Source organism: Hydra vulgaris, chromosome 08 (genome assembly GCF_038396675.1).
Source record: "Hydra vulgaris chromosome 08, alternate assembly HydraT2T_AEP".
Lineage (NCBI taxonomy): Eukaryota > Metazoa > Cnidaria > Hydrozoa > Anthoathecata > Hydridae > Hydra > Hydra vulgaris.
This window is the reverse complement of record NC_088927.1, coordinates 40,015,951-40,037,072: the sequence shown is the minus strand read 5'-3', so window position 1 is coordinate 40,037,072 and position 21,122 is coordinate 40,015,951. Positions and strand designations below refer to the sequence as shown.

General features: G+C 27.2%; 1 protein-coding gene across 2 annotated transcripts; it reads left to right on the top strand.

Annotated features, from left to right (window-relative positions):
• The first annotated feature begins 7,713 nt into the window (after window positions 1–7,713).
• LOC101236165 (uncharacterized) lies at window positions 7,714–19,257 on the top strand. Of its 2 annotated transcripts, XM_065803699.1 has the most exons (3): window positions 8,018–8,156; window positions 17,511–17,710; window positions 18,436–19,257. In XM_065803699.1, the coding sequence occupies exons 2-3, from the start codon at window positions 17,603–17,605 to the stop codon at window positions 19,201–19,203; spliced, it is 876 nt and encodes a 291-aa protein (XP_065659771.1). In that variant the 5' UTR covers window positions 8,018–8,156; window positions 17,511–17,602; the 3' UTR covers window positions 19,204–19,257. The 2 variants fall into 2 exon arrangements, with proteins under 2 accessions (XP_065659770.1, XP_065659771.1); XM_065803698.1 differs by lacking the exon at window positions 17,511–17,710 and having other exon boundaries at window positions 7,714–8,156.
• Window positions 19,258–21,122: the final 1,865 nt, after the last annotated feature.

Here is a 21,122-nt window from a genome sequence, read left to right as displayed (position 1 = left end):
ATTAATATAAGTCTAGGTGAGAATAGTAAAAAAAAAAATATTTTAATATTTTATTAACTTGTTGCTCTAAAGTTTAAACCTGGCGGGGATGGGGGAAAAGTGCTAAAATTTTAGAGCTTTTTTTTTCCCAAGCTCCCATCATCGCAAGTTTTTGCGAATCATCCTTATTTGTCAAATAGTATTTGACATAATTATAAATATTGGAACGTTTGGAGTTTGCTCTATTTCTGGATGTTGGCTTTCTCAAACACTAAAAAATGCTGGATCCGCCTCTGGATATTACAGTGACCTTTAAAACAACTTTTTTTTAAAAATATCAACTGGTGTTCCCAAAAGTGTTCCATAGAGCAAAATAATACTGGATTTAAAAATTTTTAAATAAAATATTTGTAAGGGTAGAGAATCTTAAACATCAGACTCTAAAAACATCATAAGGATTTTTTTTCAAAAATATATCATAATGGTTTTTCAAAAATATATCAAAACGGTTTTTCAAAAGTATATTATAATAGTTTTTCAAAAGTATATCGTAATGGTTTTTCAAAAGTATATCATAATGGTATATAATAATCAATACGCAAAACTATATAGCAAATTTAAAAATAACAGTTAATTTTTACGCAGATTTTTATTTTAGATTTTATTGCATGAAAACTAAAAATTTCCAATAACTTTCCGGAAATTTTGGAAATTTTGGAAATTTTCAAAAAAATGTTATTTTATAATTAATGAGTAAAAACTTGTCTTATTTAGGCAGTTGTTATGGACAACTTTATGGTAAAATGTCCTTTATTGTGAAGCAGATTATAAAGATTTTAAAAAGCTCTCTTTGAAGCTCTCTTTGAAAAACACTTATTTCGGTACTTTGTTAAGTTTTTTTATGATAACTTTAAGTAACAACTATGATAATCTGTTTTCAAAGTCTTCTAAAACTGTTTTATCCTGTAATTTGCACCCCCATCCCTAAAGGTGATGGGGCATTTCTCAATATCTATTAAATTGACTTACACGTTACTGAAAACTATAAAATTTTATATAACAAAATTTGATTGAATATTTATTAGTATTTTACAATTTTTTCTTGATTTAAAGACGATATTGATTAATGAAAAGCATAATGTAAAGAATTTTTTTTTTCTAAATTTGAACTATTTAAAAATATAGTTAGCAAAGAACTAATAAATTCGAGGTCATAAATTCCACCGCTATGTTTAAATAAGTGCTTTTAAGACTTAAGACTCACTCGCCACTTTGTATGCAATCTTTACACATAAAAAATCTTTGTTTCTTCAAAACACTCTTCAAAAATAATACACAATAAAACTTGTCAATCTGAAAAAGATTTTATAAGATGTATTTTGTGAATGTTTTACATCGTAGTGAGAGAAGTAATAGCTAGAAATATGTTAAACACAAGCTCAAAAGACAAGCTAACTCGGAAAATATCTACTTTTTGTTGTTTCACAAAAGTAACATAAGGAGAGGCGATTTAGGGAAGGGGCGGTGTCCCCTATACCCCCCCCCCCTCCTCCTCCCGTATAAGGTGAATTTAAAGTTATAGTCGGTATTTTAACGAATTTAGTCGGCTAGTCGAGTTTGATACAATTCAATTGGGTGAATTTTAGTTTTGAGAACTTTTTTTATTATTAATAATTAGTCCAGTCGGTACTTTTTAAGGATTCACCTGCCCTTACCCCCCTCCCTCTCATTTTCTTCGTAGAATCGCCTCTGAATGTCAGTAAAAGTTACATTTAAAGATTTGAGCGTTTTATTGTTTTTTTTTAAAAAAAGCGCGATTCTTAAATAGAGTACGTTTGGCTTTCGTCACGCATATATTGAATAAATTAAACCAAAATTTGCTTGTCAAAAATGTTAAAAAAGGAAAAGTGTCGCAAAGTGTCGCATTATTGATTGTCGAATAACAGTATAAGGAACAATGTCGCAAATGAATTTAATGAATAGTGTCTAAAATAAAAAAAGGAATAATGTCGCAAAGGAGTTTAATGAATAGTGTCGAAAACAAAAAAAAAGAATAGTGTCGCAAATAAATTTAATGAATAGTGTCAAAAATAGAAATAGGATTAATGTCCTAAAGGAGTTTAATGACTAGTAACAAAAATATAAAAATGATAAATGTGTGTTTAAATACTAAAATAACCTGCTGCCGGGGGGCTTCAGTACATACATCAACTATCTTATAACCTGCTGTCGCAAAGGAGTTCCACTACATCGACTGAGGGTTTGGGGTCTGGTAGCAATCTTTTCTTTCATTATTCTTTATTATTTTTTTTTTTTCACTCTGTAAACGAGTAAACAAGTAAGCAACTGCTGACATTAACTATTTGCGACACTATTCCATTTTTACTATTTGCGACATTATTTCTTTTTTTTGTTTATGACACTATTCATTAAATTCATTTGCGACACTATTCCTTTTTTTGTTGTTGTTTTCGACACTATTCATTAAACTCATTTTCAACACTTTTTTTTTGCAACATTAGACCTTTCTAATATATTCGACATTATTCTGAAGATCATTTTTCGACACTATTCAAAAATGTATAACAACAACAATACAATATTCAGTTTTCAATACAAACTCTCAATAACTTTTTGACTTCTTGTTAAGTGTTTGTGAATTTTTAAGAGCTGATTACAATGAATGTTTTCATTTTGACCATTTATTTTAAAATTTGAAGTTTTAAAGCCTGATTACTCCAAGTTTTTATTTTTATCAGTAGAGTAGGTTTATCAATTTTCTTTAGCAATGAAATTTAATAAACGAATGAATTAAATGAATTTATATAGGCTCAGGGTAGGTATATTTTCCAAAATTTAACTAATTACCCCTCCTTCTTAAACAAAAAGAATTTGAAAAAGTCAGAAAAATATTAACCAGCTCTCTAAACATTGACTATTAAAATGATATTTTTAAAATAAAAATATTAAAAATATATTTAGATAATAAGTATATAAATTCCTTTTTAAAGTTGAGACCAAATATAATACATACACATATTTACAAAAATGTTTATGAATAAGTTTTAAGCCATAATTTTTAAGAAAGCTTAAATTCCAACTCTAAAAAATTTGTTTAAAATGGTTTTTAATCTTTTTAAATTTACTTTTTTTTGTATTAGTACTTGTATAAGGATTACACAAAGGAATTATACCCACATAGAAAAAAAAGTGAAAAAAATGCAATTAGCGAAAAAAATAAATAGTTAAATCTGTAAAAACAAAATTTAAATTTTACAAAGATATTCAAGCACACAAGTATTGTTAAAAGTTTACCAATTATGAAGTAACAAACTAATTAATATGCTAGTGCCTAAAAATAAAGCATTACTCCATCAAATAGTCTAAACTTTTGATTGAATTGTTTATTTTAATTCAAATCTAGATAAATATGTTTATTGACACGTTCAAAATCAAGCGCTATTTTTCAATTCTTTTTGATTGGATGGCCTCTTCTTTTAAAAACTTTTCACACACTTAAAAATAGTGCAGTATAAATAGTTGCTTGTTTCTGTAAAAGCAAATCTTTTTATAAACAAGAAAATAATCTTGAAAGTTAATAAATTCCATAATTCCACACTTCTGAAATAAAGCCACATCACTAATGCTACACTGATATAAAATTTAATACATACTTATGCCTTTTTACAGATAACTATTAAGACTTTGCTTTAACCCTCACACTCCTTGAGCTGAAATTTATTGGTCCAAAAAAGTCATAAAGGTTGAAAATTGAGATTTATTAAAGGGATAAAATTACATTTTTCATGTTCATATAATAAAGGACTTAATGATACAGAAAATCAACAATAAAATCATAGCTATTTCCAGTATTAAAAACAACAATGCTGCATTCAGTATTTATATCAGAACAAATGAAGAGTTTACAAATTTCTTTGTTATAATGATTATACATATTATTTGCATCTATTAATTTTATTTTCATAACATTATTTTCATTCATTTTCGACAAGAAAATCTGCAAGCTGTAAACTTTTTTTTTAAATATATAATTTCGAAAGCTTTACTTTTCTTTTATCCTTTTTTTCCAAGTTTGTCATCGAATCTTTATTTATTATTATTATTATTTACTTTTTAAAATTACACCAGCTGGCAAACGTTCAAGGTAGCAAGAATCTGATGAGAATAAATCCTTATAACATTGTTTTATTGCACTTTTACTCACATTTTCTTCAGAATTGGTATTTAGTTTCTTTGCATTTTGTTTTTTTTGGGTTGTGTCTAGATTATACCCCACTCGCAATGATTTTGATGAGTTTAGTAATTTGCCGACCAGGGTAGTCAACTAGGCAGTGAGTGTACATATATCTACTGATTTAGGGTTAGGCGCAGTAGAGTGTATATACAACAACTGATATAGGGATAGGGACAGTGAAGTGAATACACATTGACAGAAGGTTTTGGTTCGGAGAAGCAGCATTCCAGTTCAATGTTGCATTGTTCGGCAAAATACTAATAAAATAAAACTGTTGCGAGTGGGATATGATCTAGATACAACCTTTTGTTTGTCCGCATTTCGATCCCAGAAAGCTTTGCGAAAAGTTTATCAAATCTATTTCTAGAACCGCAACGGCACCCTACCTATTTTTTTCTTTTTAATATTATTAGAGACCTGTCTAGAAAGGTGTCTAAACCTTAAACATCAGCTGATGTTTAAGGTTTTGAGGTAGCCATAAAAATATTTTTTATTCAAAAAATTTTAAAATTCAGTATTACTTTACTTTATATCTTTGAAAAGTTGATAGTTTAACCCATGTATTATCTTGTTAATGTATGATTAGTTGTTAATGATTGTCGCTTAGTTACATGTTAGTGCAAGTAAGCCATTTTTTAAGTTCAAACAACACGCGCTAAATGCATCATAAACATGCTTTAAATGGGTTTGGTTTTTCTAATTTTACATAAGTTAATAATATATTTTTGATTTATTTTCTTTTTGTTGTTATGAATGTGCTTTAAAAAGAATAAGCGATTTTGTAGTGCTAAAGTATCCCGAAATAGTATTTAACAAGAAATAATCATTGTTTAAATAAAACTTGAGTTTTATTTAACTATCAGCAAAATGATATTGTTGAGCTTTAATCACATTACTTTTAATGCAAACTTGCGATTTGACATAACAGAAATAATCTGATATCTTTAAGTTTCTTACTTCTTCAATTTAAGTTTGAGATTTTTTCCTAAATACAATCTTTTGCTGTCTGCGAAACGTTTTTTGATTTTGTCAAGAACTTATTCTTGATTTCCTTAAGCTACAAAAGTAATTGTTAGATAAAAAGATATTTATTTTTATATAGTTTCACTTTATATATGTAAATATCTCAATGAAAACTTAATTGAAACAAACTTTTCACAACTTTGAAAGAATGATTTCAATCTATTTTTTCCTCGAGATTATATAATATGATGGTGGAAAAATATTTGCAGTAAAACGTTTTAAAATTTTTAAAAACGTTCAACTTTTTATATATATATTATATATATATATATATATATTCGAATTTAAAAACTAATTTTTGAATACAACTTGGAATGGTTGCGTTGTAATATTTATTAATATGATATTTAAAAAACACACCTAAATAAACGTAAACAAAGATAATTTTAAACAAAGGTAATTTTAAGGTTGAATTAACAGTATAAGCAGATATTATATAAGTTTTTATTTTTTAAATAAAATAAAATAATATATATACAACATTAATAATATATATACTGTTATAACAATAATTTATAAATAGTAATAAAATATATATTTATTATATATATATATATATATATATATATATATATATATATATATATATATATCTATACTATATATATATATATATATATATATATATATATATATATATATATATATATATATATATATATATATATATATATATATATATATATATATATATATATATATATATATATATATATATATATATACGTATATAAACTTTGAAACGAAAACAAAAGGTTTTTCATTATTCAAAAGGATGGTTGACAACATCAGGTGCGTACAAAAGGGTAAAGGGAAGGGGGGGGGCTTCCTAAAACAGTAGTTTTACTGCGTATGTAATAATCAGATAATATAAAATAAAACAATAAGTAATATAAATTACTTAATAAAGAGATATTCATTAGTTTTTTGTAGTTTTTTCCATATCATTTTATTATTAACAAAATTTTAGTGTCCCTCCTTTAATCATATTTTTATGACGTCACAATCACTTGCTTATAATTATTACAACTATTATTATTCGCATTTTATTTTTACTGTTTTTATTATCAACATTCTTTAATTACACTCTTACTATTATTTTTCATTTATTAATTTTTTTGTATCACTTTTTAGTATTTTGTTATACATAATAATACATAATATAATATTTATATATTCAAAGCAGAAATGTTGTGTCAAACAACATGTCTCTAATTTTTTAAGCTGAAGTTCTCAATTAGTTTTCGTTAACAAGTTTTTAAGTATCTAAGTACATAATTGAAAAAAAATTTATTACTATTTGAAAAAAAAAATGCTATTGTTATTTATTAAACGAATAATACTATGCGTTCAACTTCCTTTAACGAATAGTTCGTTTTAACGTTTAGCGAGTAGTACTATACGTTTAACGAGTAGTATTACTCCCTTAACGTATAGTACTATTCGTTAAACGAATAGTAATATTCGTTAGGTACTTCGGTACCAAAGTTCAACGAATAGCGATTCCCTATTCGTTGAACTTCGCTAAAAACAACTAATGGATTCATTAAAACTTAACTTAAAATGTCAAAGCTAAGCGTATTTTGCACGCTTGCCAAAAAAATACACGTTTGGTTATAAGTTCTTTTGTATCAAAAAATGTAGCGGTATTTTTTACTTTACTTCTAATTATCTGTTCATCATTTAATCGCTTTATTTCTATTAGCAGTATAACTTTAATTGTATGGCTAATTTTTTAAATTAAAAAGACAATCATTGTATAATTCAACATTTTTTTATAGCCATAGATTAAAATTGTCACTGCTAATATCAATAGTTCTATAATAGCTATTATATATTTACTATTTACTATTGCTATAGCAACAATCATTTATATTAGGTAAACTCTTAAAATAGGAATATTTTTTATTTCTATCATTATAATGATTTTTTATATTATAGTTACTATTGCCTGTACATATAGTTTTATATTAACATTAATATTAATTATTATTTTTATTAATACCTCTGTTAATATTATATTTATTGTTACTTTCATTATTATTGTTATAATTGTTGTTATTATTATTATTGTTTTTATTATTAGTACTAATATTATTTTAAAATTAGGCTTCTTTTCATATTTTTTTCATATTTATTTCTTTTTGTTGTTTTGTTTTGATATATTATTTTTTTATTTTTTTTATTTTTTTCTAATATTTTTTTGTCCGTTTTATGTTTTTCAACGTCATTCATTTGACTTATTAGTAACTATGGTGTAATTCCTGATCAACGAGGATAATTATGTATTTTATTTGAATGGTAACTAGCTATTTTAATTTGAATAATAATTTATAATTGTAACAACATATTTAGTTCAACAATATTAATTACACGTAACTTTACTGAATAGTCATATTATACATTACTCCTATTTATTATACGTGTCATGAATATATTTCCTGTTTAAAACCTCTTTAAAAAAATTAAGTCAACAAAACTTGTAGCAATTATGAAACAGTGTTTTTTAAGTAAACTTTATTTTATTTACTTTTAAAAAACGTACAAGATGAGGCAATATGTGCGACAAGCAGTTTTTATATTAATCATATTAAAACTATTTATCATTTATTTTGTTGTTGTTCCTAAGTCAGTTACTAGTCGAATAAAAAGTTTTTTTTCAGTATATAATAGTCATCAAAATACAAGTGGTATCCAAGAGCAATTACCTTGGCATAAAAAAGCAAATAAGTTTGAAAACCTTAATGAAAATATTATATATGCAAAATTTAACATAAAAAAAGCCAAAAAACGCAAAAAGCTTAATATTATAGCTATAGTATCCTCTGCACCAAATAGAAAAGATAGAAGAGATGCAATTCGTGATACCTGGTGGAAGCAATGCAAGTCAACTGTCAGGGTAAGATTTCTTATAAATAAACTGTATTAAAAAAAATTGCAAATTTTTCATATTATTAAATTAGGTAATTTAAGGATAAGCTGGTAACTGTTCAATAAAATGTTTCTCATCAAAAATTGCAATTTGACAACCCGGGGTTGTTATAAAAACACTAACACTTTTTTGATAAAATCCATTGCTTAAAAAAACAAACTGTAAAACGCATTTAAACAAAGTTTTAGTATTTAGTAAAACAAAGTTGCAGTAACGATTAGTCGCAAATTAAAAAATATAATAATAATATAAAATATAAATATATAAAAATATAAAAATATATAAAAATAAAAAAAATTTTATGAAAATTTTTTTTTATTCGTGTAAATAAGTTTTCAATTTTTATTAAAATTTTTAAATCGCAGTATTGGTGTAATTGAAGTTTTATTTTTTTAAAAGAACTTGTTTGTTTTAATAAATTGTTATTTGTGTTATTAAATTGTTATTTCTTTTATTAAACCGTTATTTCTTCTTATTATTTTTATGTTTCTTTTATTAAAGAAACAAAAATTGTACGTTCCTTTTGTATCTTTTGTACCTTATGTATCTTATCATACCGATTTATATTATACAATATTGCACACAATATTTACTATGCGGATGTCGAAGTTCTCTGCATCCGGGGTACTGGAGTGAGACTTCTAGAAAATTTAATAGAATTTAAAACCGATATAAATGAGTTTTAGCACCATTTTGGGGGAAAACTGGTTTATTGAAAAAGAAAGTGAGAAATGTCTATGACCCAATGACCCAATAAACAAACGAACGTCTATTATTTGTCGATAAAAGTTTAGCTTTGATTCAGAATGACATCCAGAACAACGTTTAGAACAACATGATTCAGAATAACGTTTAGAACAACATGATCCAGAATAACGTTTAAAACAAAATGATCTAGAATAATGCTTACAACAACATGATCAAGAATAATGTTTAGAACAAACTTCCATTAAACGTCATGATTCAAATGTATATTTGACGCATATTTAATATGCGTCAAATAAACGTTTGAAACTATAATATTACTAAAGAGTCATTTGATTTTTATAAAATTATAGTTTGATATTCTATAATATTATTGTTTATATTCTAAAGGGTAGATTAGTATTATGAGCACCTTAAGCAAAAATGTGAATATTTTCAAAAATAATTATGCTGGATTCAAATTTTTTTCGAATAAACAACTTTTGGGATCACTACTCTTGATTTACTTAGATATTTGAGCACCCGAAATATTTTCTTAAAAACACGAAGGTTTTAAAAAGTTAGCAAAACCACTTGATAATGTGAGCACTTTAAATTAGCTAAAAAAGTAACATTAACTAGGTAAAAAAATATTAACCTGACAATTAGAACTAATTTTTGGAATATTATGATTCGTTATTAAAATCTTATCATTAAAAGATCAAATTTTAGACCACTTTTTATTTCAACAGTACCGTAAACCGCGGTTACTTTGAATGTTTTTGAGATATTTTTACTTACTCTTCCTTCACTATTGACAATATTTGAAATTTAACAAAATGAATATAGGGGCTAAGGTTGACTCTTGAATAATTCAAATTCAAAATAAATTTTGAATAGAATGATTTTGTATAATATTAATTTAATTAGTCATTCAAAGTTACCCCACAAATGTGGTAACTTTGAATGCGTTTTTTGCAAAAGCAAACCTATTCAAAAACAGATTGTTTTGTTTTAAAATAAAAACAACAGTCTAGTTTCACATAAATTTATTATTGCTAAAAAAATATAGTATTATTTTATAACAAACACCCATTCGGTTTTTTGTTTGTTTTAATGAATGTATTTTAAGTAGACTAGCATAAAAAGTCTCATTTACATCAGTTTCACTTACAGACAATGCATGTGGAACATCTTTACATTTTACAAAAAATCCTCCAAAGAAATACTTTTTTCAAAGTTAAAAGTAATTTTTATTTCCCTTTGAGTCTTCTTTTTCCTTGATATCAACATGACACAATTGATATCAGCATGACACAATTGATATCAACATGACACAATTGATATCAACATGACACAATTGATATCAACATGACACAATTGATATCAACATGACACAATTGATATCAACATGACACAATTGATATCAACATGACACAATTGATATCAACATGACACAATTGATATCAACATGACACAATTGATATCAACATGACACAATTGATATCAACATGACACAATTGATATCAACATGACACAATTGATATCAACATGACACAATTGATATCAACATGACACAATTGATATCAACATGACACAATTGATATCAACATGACACAATTGATATCAACATGACACAATTGATATCAACATGACACAATTGATATCAACATGACACAATTGATATCAACATGACACAATTGATATCAACATGACACAATTGATATCAACATGACACAATTAATATCAACATGACACAATTGATATCAACATGACACAATTGATATCAACATGACACAATTGATATCAACATGACACAATTGATATCAACATGACACAATTGATATCAACATGACACAACTGATATCAACATGACACAATTGATATCAACATGACACAATTGATATCAACATGACACAATTGTTAAAGTGCGTTAACTACTTTTTGGTGACTACTATTTTAATGTCTTTATAACTTTCTGACAAACGATTGAGAATAATACTTTCATCTAATGGGTAAATCCCATATTTTTTTCAAAACCAATAAGCTACGAAGCTGCTGATTACCTTTTGATCTGACGAATATAATGTTCATTAGTAAATAAAGTTAGAACGAAAGAGATTTATTTTTTGTAATTATCGGTACATTTTTTGAACAAGAGATTTTCGATTGATCAAGTATTTTCTTATGATATTTTTTAAGAGATCCATAAAATGCAACATTAAGAGGTTGCCATGTATTACCAGTTATAAAACAAGATTGTAAGGTTAACTAATAGGAACTTTAGTTCCTGCAATTTGACAAGAAACAATAACAAACCACTCAAAAAAGTGAATAGAATCAAACTATCCTGAATTTGATTGTATAGTACATTAGGTGTTCCACTTTCGGCCCATAAATGGTCAGCTTTATGAACATAACCAGAGACGATTCGACCAGAGGCACTGAACATTGTTGACGGAACATGTTGTACGATTTTTGCATATTTGTAAAAACTATAAAATTTTCATGTATTTTCAGATTAGGTTTTTAAACCTTATTATACAAAGTGGCGACTTACATCCAGTAAAAAATTAATTTATTTTAGTGAACATTTAACATTTTTTGTGTGGTAAACCACTATTGCTACCATAAAGTTTGAAAATAGGCACTCAGTATAATTTATATACTGCCTTGTAAAATTTTTTTTATAAACGTGGGATAGTACTGCTATGAAATGCTAAACAAAAGTAATTTTAAATATGAATAACAGTACTTTCAACAAATTTAATTCAACACAATTTGAATACACACACAAATATTACATGGCATATTTTTTATATAAGATTTTAAATTTATAAGTGTATATATACATTTATACATTAACAAGTTATATATACATACATATACATAATTATATATATATATATATATATATATATATATATATATATATATATATATATATATATATATATATATATATATATATATATATACATATATATATATATATATATATATATATAATACATACATATATATATATATATATATATATATATATATATATATATATATATATATATATACATATATATATATATATATATATATATATATATATATATATATATATATATATATATATATATATATATATATATATATATATATATATATATATATACTTACACATATAAACACATACACATATACACACACAACTACAACTAGAAAAAATATGTGTATCAGTGTGTGTATTTCTTACTGTTTATACATACGATATATTAATTTTGATTCATAATAATATTATATATAATACATGTATGATAATTGAAATCTTTAAATTGTTTTATGTTTCTGGTAGTTTATGTAGTAGAGTTACTTTGAACGTAATTCAAAGTTATTCAAAACTAGTTCTTAAAAAAGTTAAAACGTTTTTAATAGCAAATTTTTGATATATGGGATTCTTGATAAAATTGTGGTCAAAAATTTTTTCTTTTCTTTTCCTTCTATTTTTGTAGGAGAGCGCCGTGAAAATCTAAATTTTGATTACGTTTTGGCTGCGCTCTCCTTCGTAAAAAGGAGGACTTTGGTCAGCTTAAGATTGTTGTGTGTTGATTTTAATTAGTTTATTTATCAACTATAAATAAAGTTTTAAATAAAATAAGTAAACTTAGCACACTCCGCGGGTGTGAAAATGTTTTGCTGTTGTTGTTGTAAAAACGGATTTTTTGCAATTTGATCGGCTTTTAGTTTAATAACTCAGCAGGTATAGGTCGGGCGACATTCTGCGTGTTGCCATTCAACTCAGAATTCAGTTCTACATAAGGAAAAGTATATCCGCGGGTGCGATACTTATTTTTAAAAAATCTCTGAATTTTAGGGACTACCAGAAATATACAAGAAAAAAAGAACTATTGAACGTTATACAAAATAAGCATAAATACATACGCAGTTTTAACAACATTATACCATAATATTAGAAGCAATTTAAAAAATTTACAAACGCAAAATGTTTGGATGTAATAAGGAAAACTTTGAAAATAGCAAATATCGAGTTTACAGAATATAATATTTATCAAAATTTAAAAAAATGTTCTTAAAGCAGTTAACGAGTCAATAAGTACTTTAAACTGCATATTTATTAATTATAAAGTCTATATATTGTATTTTTACTTTAAAGCAATCAATACAACCCTGTATTAAAGATTTTTAAGAAAATCGGCCAGAATAATGCAGCCAGATATATGTCAGTTTACCTTAAACAACTAGCTATGTAAGTTGAACGGAGTACTATAACGGCGTCAAGAAAAATATCGAAAAAATAATGAAAAGTATTTTTTTTTTAATTATTAATTCCAGACATAAAAAACAAATTATTATAAAAACAAATATTAAGTATTGTAATTTGATGAGCTAAATAATCTTTTTTGATGCGCTAGAACCCAAAAAAAGCAATTTAAAACAGTATACGTGCTTGTCAAAAAGTGTAAATAAAATAAACTATAGAGAAAACGACTTGAAAAATCTTCTAGCTTCTTTTTTAAAAAACTTTGAAAAATAAGCTTTACAGATCAACATTTTTTTTAAATTTTGCTATTGAAATATAACTGGCAATTGGGTTTGAAAGTAGATAGCATTAAAATAATTCCCGAAAAAGTTGCCGAAAAACTCGCCAATATTTATATTCTGAACTTGTCACACAAAAAAAGTCACCAAAAAAAAAGCACATAAAACCAACAAGTCTTTTGAAATTAAAAGTATAATTAGTTCTTGCCTTGGCTTTTAGTGAACAATTTCCCGTCTTTGGATGATGATAAGGCCATGTAAATAATGCCTTATCCTGACCTCCAAACTGGACCCACCGCAAATATGATCGGTTGCTGTGGGTCCAGGGTGTTGAGACTTATAAATTCTTTAAGCTACATATGTAAGCTCTAAATAAAACCAATAAGTATGCGATTTGTTTACTTATTTATGCATGGTGTTTTAATAAAATTATTCACTGATTATCAGTGTTTTGTAATATCGTCTGGGCAAGCACATTTATCAAACTAACGCGTATTTTTATTATACACACTAGTCCGAAATGGCTCAAAACTTGAACTTGAGTTTCCAAAGAAACCCTTTGGGGGGATTAAAGTACACATGTTCCCATTTCAAAAAATTGAAATTAAAAACTATTTGGTCCGAGAAAAAAAATTGATTTTAAATTTTTAACATTTTATGAAGAAATGACGGTTTACATAATTATTGAAAAAATTATTTTGACTCATTCTAAACAGGAAATAACCTCCAAATGTTTCTATACGTAGCATATTTGTATGTTAACATTCCTTTATTATGTGTATGGGTTTAACAAAATCCTTAGCTTAAATAAAACATTAGTGTACTAAATGCTAGTTGTAGAAATTTTGTTTGAATATAACAAAAGCATAGTATTCATAATATTGAGTCTTTTTTATCACAATTAAGTTAAAATGAAAAATACTAAACAGTTTTAACTCACATTTATTCTTCCAAACAAATAAAAATCACATTGATTATTTCTTTTTACATTCTAGAAATGTTTGCTGTTAAATTCGACCACTGATGCTTTCAATTTTATCCCATATTCTAGGAGATGAGAGGCCCTTTTAAATCTAGACCAACGAACACTGAAGCTGTGATGAATAGACTCAGTTGCTTGTTTGCTGTAACGCCCCAAAGACTCTTTTCTCTGAGCAACGAAATCTTGAATGTGATAAAAAACTGAATGAACCTTTGGAGTGACACTGACCATTGTAAGTTGAAGATAGGAGCTTTTAAAGCTGTTGATTTTATCAATATAACTTTCATCAAGTGAATTGCCAAAGCAAGCTGTCACAACAGAATCAAATTTCCTGAATGTGCCAATGATGGAAAATGTTTCAAAAGCGCAATTTTTCTCAGCAAGCTGTTGCAATACATCAATGTTTTTCAAAAGTTAGTGACACTTATTCCCAGCAAATTGACCTCCATGAAAAGGCTGACATTTGATGTGAAGAGCTGATGGTCACTCATCAGCCTTTGACCAGCGGTCCTTCAGTGCTTTGTAGAGGTGATTAACAACACCCAGGAGTAGATGAAGTTCCATTGAAGGAACAACGTCTAAACAAGCATTCCATCTTCCACAGAGATAAGGGGATCATGAATGATATTTTTGAACTGCTTTGCTTTTTTTAGATCCTTGACAGCATTTTCAAAGGCTTTGAAACACTTCCGTAGTGTTCCAAAAGTGCAAAAATTGCATTTGAAGGACAGATTTTTGGAGTTTATATTACACCATGTGTATGGATGGGTACTAGCATGTAACTGCAATTCACACAGGATGTTAGCTACTTTCATGTCACATAAAACAAAGCATTTCACATTGTTTAGTGTAATTAGGTTCAGAATTGTTCTCAGATTTTCATAATTTTCTGGAACATCTTCAGCAATTGCTACAAGAAACTGACGTTTAACACTACTGTCCTTTCCAAGCTGAGAAGTCAATAACTTTCTTTTAGATGGACAGAGTGGTTGAGATGATAGATCCTCCTGGATTCCAAGGTTAATTTTAAGAAAACCGCCACCTCCATCTATGCCAAGTTTTACAGAAAAAAGTTTTACCATCTTTGCCAAGTTTTTTAAAATTTCATCTGTTAATGCAGAGTTCTTTGCAGTGGACCACTGTTTGATGACTGATTTTATTCTGACCATGATGAACATCAATTGTTGTTTGGGTGAAGTGATCAGAAAGCTGCTTACGAAGTTGAGAGAATTTCTCACAAAAGTTGGTCTCAACTATTTTGGATTTTGACACTTGATTGAGAGTTGTAGCAAGTTTTTTAATTCCTGTATTTGACAATCCTGTGTTAGATTGCACATGCACTAAATCTAGGGCAGTCAACTCAGATTCTTTTTTGAAGAGTTCCTTTTGACATGCAGGGCCTAAAAACGTAGTAGAAGTGAGAAAAATGAAAGAGTCCATTCTATGTAAAATTTTCTTTTACTTTTCATCAATTTGGTACAAAGGTTAGTATTATTGTATTCCTTTAAACAAAGACTTGTCCATGGGAAGTTGATAAAAAATCATAATATTAGTTTTTTGCTTAAATTCATAGGTGAAATTACAAATATATCTGTATTATAAAAAGTAAAATAAATCTTCTAAAACAATACCTTGTGTTATAGACAATGGTCTTCCACCCCCAGATCTTCTTATATTGATGGTTTATGGGAAGATACATTTTTTAAAAGAATTACAGATGATGCAATCTGCTCTCTAACCTTCAAATCTTTAGATGCAAACAGCTTCATATTCTCCCTGAAGGTAGATTTAGTGCAAATGTGTGGAAAACCTCTTCCAATGATTGTTAAGCAGTCTGAACATCTTTTCTCAGATTTTGATGATGATTGAATGCTTGATGTTTCCAAGGAGTGTCTCTTATTTAGCTTGAGATGGCCAATTTTGCAAATGAGACAATCACAGTCCTGGCTTCTTGTTGAGGGACGGGTTTCAATTTGGTCAAAATTAAAAAGACTTGGAAGTGTCACACTTTCGCCATTATGCCTTTTTTGAAGGTTAACTCTGCAGCGATCACAAACTCCCTAGGGAACCCTTTGATCGGCAAAATCAGTTTCATCAAAAAACATTTCTTTGACTCGCTCAATCAAGAAGGAGGTTTTCTTTGCATGAAAAACTCTTTCAGACTTTTTCATACAAAAAAAACAAATAGTTTTTCTGCAATTATCATGGGATTTAGCTGAGTTAGGCATTTTTAATGAAATAACTTGATTTGAAACAGTTAATATACCAAATCAACTAAGGGTCAATGCCTTTTCCCGAAAAAAGAGAAAAAAACATTTTGCCACCCTTATTTTGACATTGTGAAAACTACAAATTTAGCATTTTTAGATTAATTCAAAAAGCATTATTTCTGTCCTGTTATAATTACTTATACATTGAACTTACAAATGAGGTGTTAAGAAATATACATTGAAAATTTAGGATCTTTGAATATTAACATTCTTGTACTAGATCTTTTAGGAATGACTAAAAATCTTATTAAAAAGAAAGATTTTTATAAACTTTTAAACACAATAACATAAAAGTTAATTTCCAAACACTCAAATATGCTACATATAAAAACATTTGGATGGTATTTCCGCTTTAAAATGAGTCAAAATCACTTTTTTCAATAATTATGTCAACCGGCATTTCTTCATAAAATGTTAGAAATTCAAAATTAATTTTCTTTCTTGGACGAAACAGTTTAATTTCAATTTTTGCATTTTTTGAAATGGGAACATGTGTACTTTAATCCCCCCAAAGTTTTTCTTCGGAGACTCAAGTTCAAGTTTTAAGCCATTTTGGACTAGTGTGTATAGCTTGAATTAGTCATATTTTAGTCATTTTCCCATTCAAAACCACGCGAACCATCCAAGTAAGAGATCAATAAATAAGAGGTAATAATATTATTAATAAAGCTTTTGAAAGAGTTACGTTTGATTCAAAGAACATTCCGAGAATAATATTGGCTAGATTACATTTTTTTCATAATCAATTTCTTATATATACACGCAAACATCTCTCCACTAATTTGTTAATACATTGGTGAAAATTTTAACAACCAAATCTTTTTTTTTCAGTTATTAAGGTTCTCCTGGAAATTCTTACAGTCTTATCATATAGCACCAAAGATGAGCATTTAACTGGGGAGTTCACGCCTCCTTCCTAAACGATGTCGCTTATTGAACTATATGCGTCGAACCTCAGTGCTTTTGGTTCTGAGCCAGAACTTAACAATTGCGCCAAGGATGCACAATCATTCTCTAATGTAGGCAAGCCGGTAACAAATTTTGTTTTCAAAATAATAAGATGTTTATTTTTCGTTCAATGGTTATTATTATTAATACTACCATTATCGGTAAAAAGCTTATGTTCGTTGCGGTAAATTTACCGATAAATTACAATAATTTACTGGTAATTTAGAGTTTTTGTACAAACTGTCTTTATTACTATTTATAATATTTCCCGGTTATTCTGTTATATAAAAACATTAAATATCTCAGTTGAGTTTCAAATAAAGTAAACTTAAAATATCGTAATTGAAAGTTAAATGAGATAGGAATAAAATACTATAAATGAGTTTTTAGAATACATGTAAATAAAATGGATTTGGACTCAAATAATAACATCGTTATTATCCAATCAAATATTAATTTTTCTTTTTGGTTAGAGTTTCATAAGGTTTCACCAATAAACAACATTGGTAAGGAAGGAGGCGTAAACTTTCTTGTTAGACGCTCTACCGCGGTGCTCTATAATGAAACCGTTAGGTCAACTCGGAGCACCTTTAGAACTTTTTTTTTTTTTTTTTTTACCAAATCACCGTTAAATGAAAAAGTCGGTAAATTTGCAAACCCAAATGGTCGTTTAGGTTACAGCTCTCAAATAGAAAGTTTTTTTGATCCTCTCATATTAACAACAATATAAGTATGTAATAATACATTTTATTATAAAAGATGTATTTAGTCTAAATGAATTTATAACTACAAAATCAACTTTCTTTAGGTTTCTATAAAATGCATGTTTCTCACGGATTGGAAAAATCTTGACACAAAACTTGGTAAAGATCTTTTGTTCGAGGCTAATAAGTATGGCGATTTATATTTTCAAAATTTAACCGGAGGTTACGATTTCGGTATGAGATTTCTTTATCATATGGTTTGGTCCATGCAAAACATAAATTTTGATTATTTTTTACGTCTTGACGACGACTATTTTGTATGTATGGAACGATTTCTCGATGAAGTTCCTATGCCACCCAAGAAACTTTATCATTGGGGTTGGGTTCATTGTTCGTTAAATATTGTTCGTCCTGAAGAAAGCATAATTTTATTATCAAGAGACGTAATTGAAATATTCTTAGGTCAAGATCCTGAAAAAATGCTATGCAACAGATGGGCAGATCAGATGATTGGCATTTGGAACAACGAGCTTAATCTTCCAAAATTATATCATCACGATAACCGTTTGCACCATCATCCTCCAGCTCGAGATATTAAAAGTTTTAAATCTCAAGAAAATATTTGCACTGATTATATTGGTGTTCATGGAAGTTATCCAATACAAATGAGAACATTGTGGAAAAACAAAGGTCCCAAAAATTACAACAAAAACAACTCCCTTGAAAACTTTAGTAGTTTCTGTATGTATGACTCAGTTATGGATTGGAAAAGTTTTGAACCATATTGGAGAGTTGAACCAAAGTTATGTAAAACAAATCCAAATTGGGGCGGACCATTTGGCACTACGTATATTGGAAGAGAGGGCAGTTGATATGCGAATAATAATAAATAAAAAAATGAAAAAAAAAATTCATTTATACAATCACATGTTCTCAGTGTGTTTTTTGTGTATGCGTGTGTTTTTGCGCGCGTGAACTAAAACAGTTCTTCAAAAAATGTTGAACATCATTAAAGAACATAGCAGTGTTAAACAAAAAACACATTTAACTTTTATATTAAGGTATGATTTAGTTTTACATTTATCTCAAAATACCATTTTCAAAAGTCACGGTACAAAATGGCGCTTATTTAAGCCATTTTTAAGTCAAGTAGAACTTGAATCTTTCATTATTGAGAAACTTTTGAAAAGGTATTAGATAAGGTTAAAATTTTTTATAGATTTACAAAAAAAAAATAAAAAATAAGAAACACCTTTTATGTTTATTTTTTGCTTTTTGTAAGTTGTTTTTTTTAAACATTTGCGAGACTCCGCTGTTACCTTGCGGGATGGAACTATAATTTTTAATTAAAACTTACAAAACATGTAAACCTGCAAATGTGTTTGCGCAAAATTTTGTCTTTCGGAGTGTGAAAGTGTAACAACATTTGATATTGTTGTCGCAGCATGGTAGCCTTCATCGGCATTTTGGTCTCTGAATACACTTACCCAATCAATTTGGGAGAGCTTCTCGTTTAGTTTAGCGTAATTACCTTTCTTATATATGAATTTCGAGATGTTAACGGGAAGATTTGTAAGCGCTTTTGGTTAATTGGCGTTGGTTAGAGGGCAGTGAAAAAAAATCATTTTTTAAAAATAAAAAAGAAGTTTAGTGAACATTAGGCAAACTAGAAAAGCATGTGCACGTTTTGATGGTATGATGTTATTGAACAGTTTTTCTTGTATAATAAAGTATTTGTTGCGTATATTTGAAACAAATTTTTTGATCTTGTTTTTATTCAGGCTTAATTGATTGCATTATGGCATGATGCATTCATGTTTATAGATTCTTTTACGCCTTACCATGATGTTTTTTATGTTGTTGAAGTTGTTATAAGAATAAGTTATAAAGTTGTAAGTATGATTTCTTGCTACTTTTTAATAAGTCAATACTTTATTTCTTTAGTATTATAATTTTTTCAACTTGCAATTTTTTATAGAAATAGACAAACTTTTAGAAACCCAAGATATTGACTTACGTTGGATTTATTTATTAGATGTTTCCTTAAATCTACTTAAAAATTATTCAAGTTGTTATTAAACTAAGATATAAAGTTGTAAGTTTTTCGAGTTTGAAATGTAGACATTTCGATCTAAAACTTTATCTAAGAAAAATTTGTTAACGAGTAGATAAAATTACAGAAGGGTTTAAAGAGCAAGAACATAAAGAATCAAAAATGTTTGAAACATGTTTCACTATAATGCAATAAATCTATAGTGAAATCAAACATAAACAAAAAATCAATTTTTGCTCTTTGTTTAATTTTTTGAGCAGCAGAGTTAAAAAAGTAGAAGTAAACTAATTCGTTGATGACGATAAATACAATTATAACATTTATTTTGTTAAACTTAAAACGTTCAGCAGAAACAGACTCTAGAAACTTCGATGCGTATATTTAAAGGCCATTTCATTTATGCAAATTAAAAAACTGTTAACTTGAATAAAGCAAATAAAAAAACTGATTTAAATTATACCGCAGATATAAAAGAGCATCACTTATTTTGGTCTCAGAGAGACAAAGCTCAATGTTGACCCCATTAACAGCTGTCCGTTTTACCATTTAATACTAAAATAAACATTTTAAAGACAAAAAATTTTCATAGACTTTATAGTAATTAGGAAGGTATTTGCAAATAAGCACAAAGGCAGATGAAATAACAAAAAAGTGAATATATATTAATGAACTTAAACGACTATACAGTGAGAGTGAATGTAATTGTCCAAAAATAAATAAAAGTAATAAACGAACAAC

Bases quoted from the DNA above. Each gene is read 5' to 3' on its own strand.
- LOC101236165 (XM_065803698.1), top strand. From the start codon at position 7,806: ATGAGGCAATATGTGCGACAAGCAGTTTTTATATTAATCATATTAAAA. The intron at 8,157-18,435 runs GTAAGATTTCTT...AACTTTCTTTAG, and splicing joins AATGCAAGTCAACTGTCAGG to GTTTCTATAAAATGCATGTT.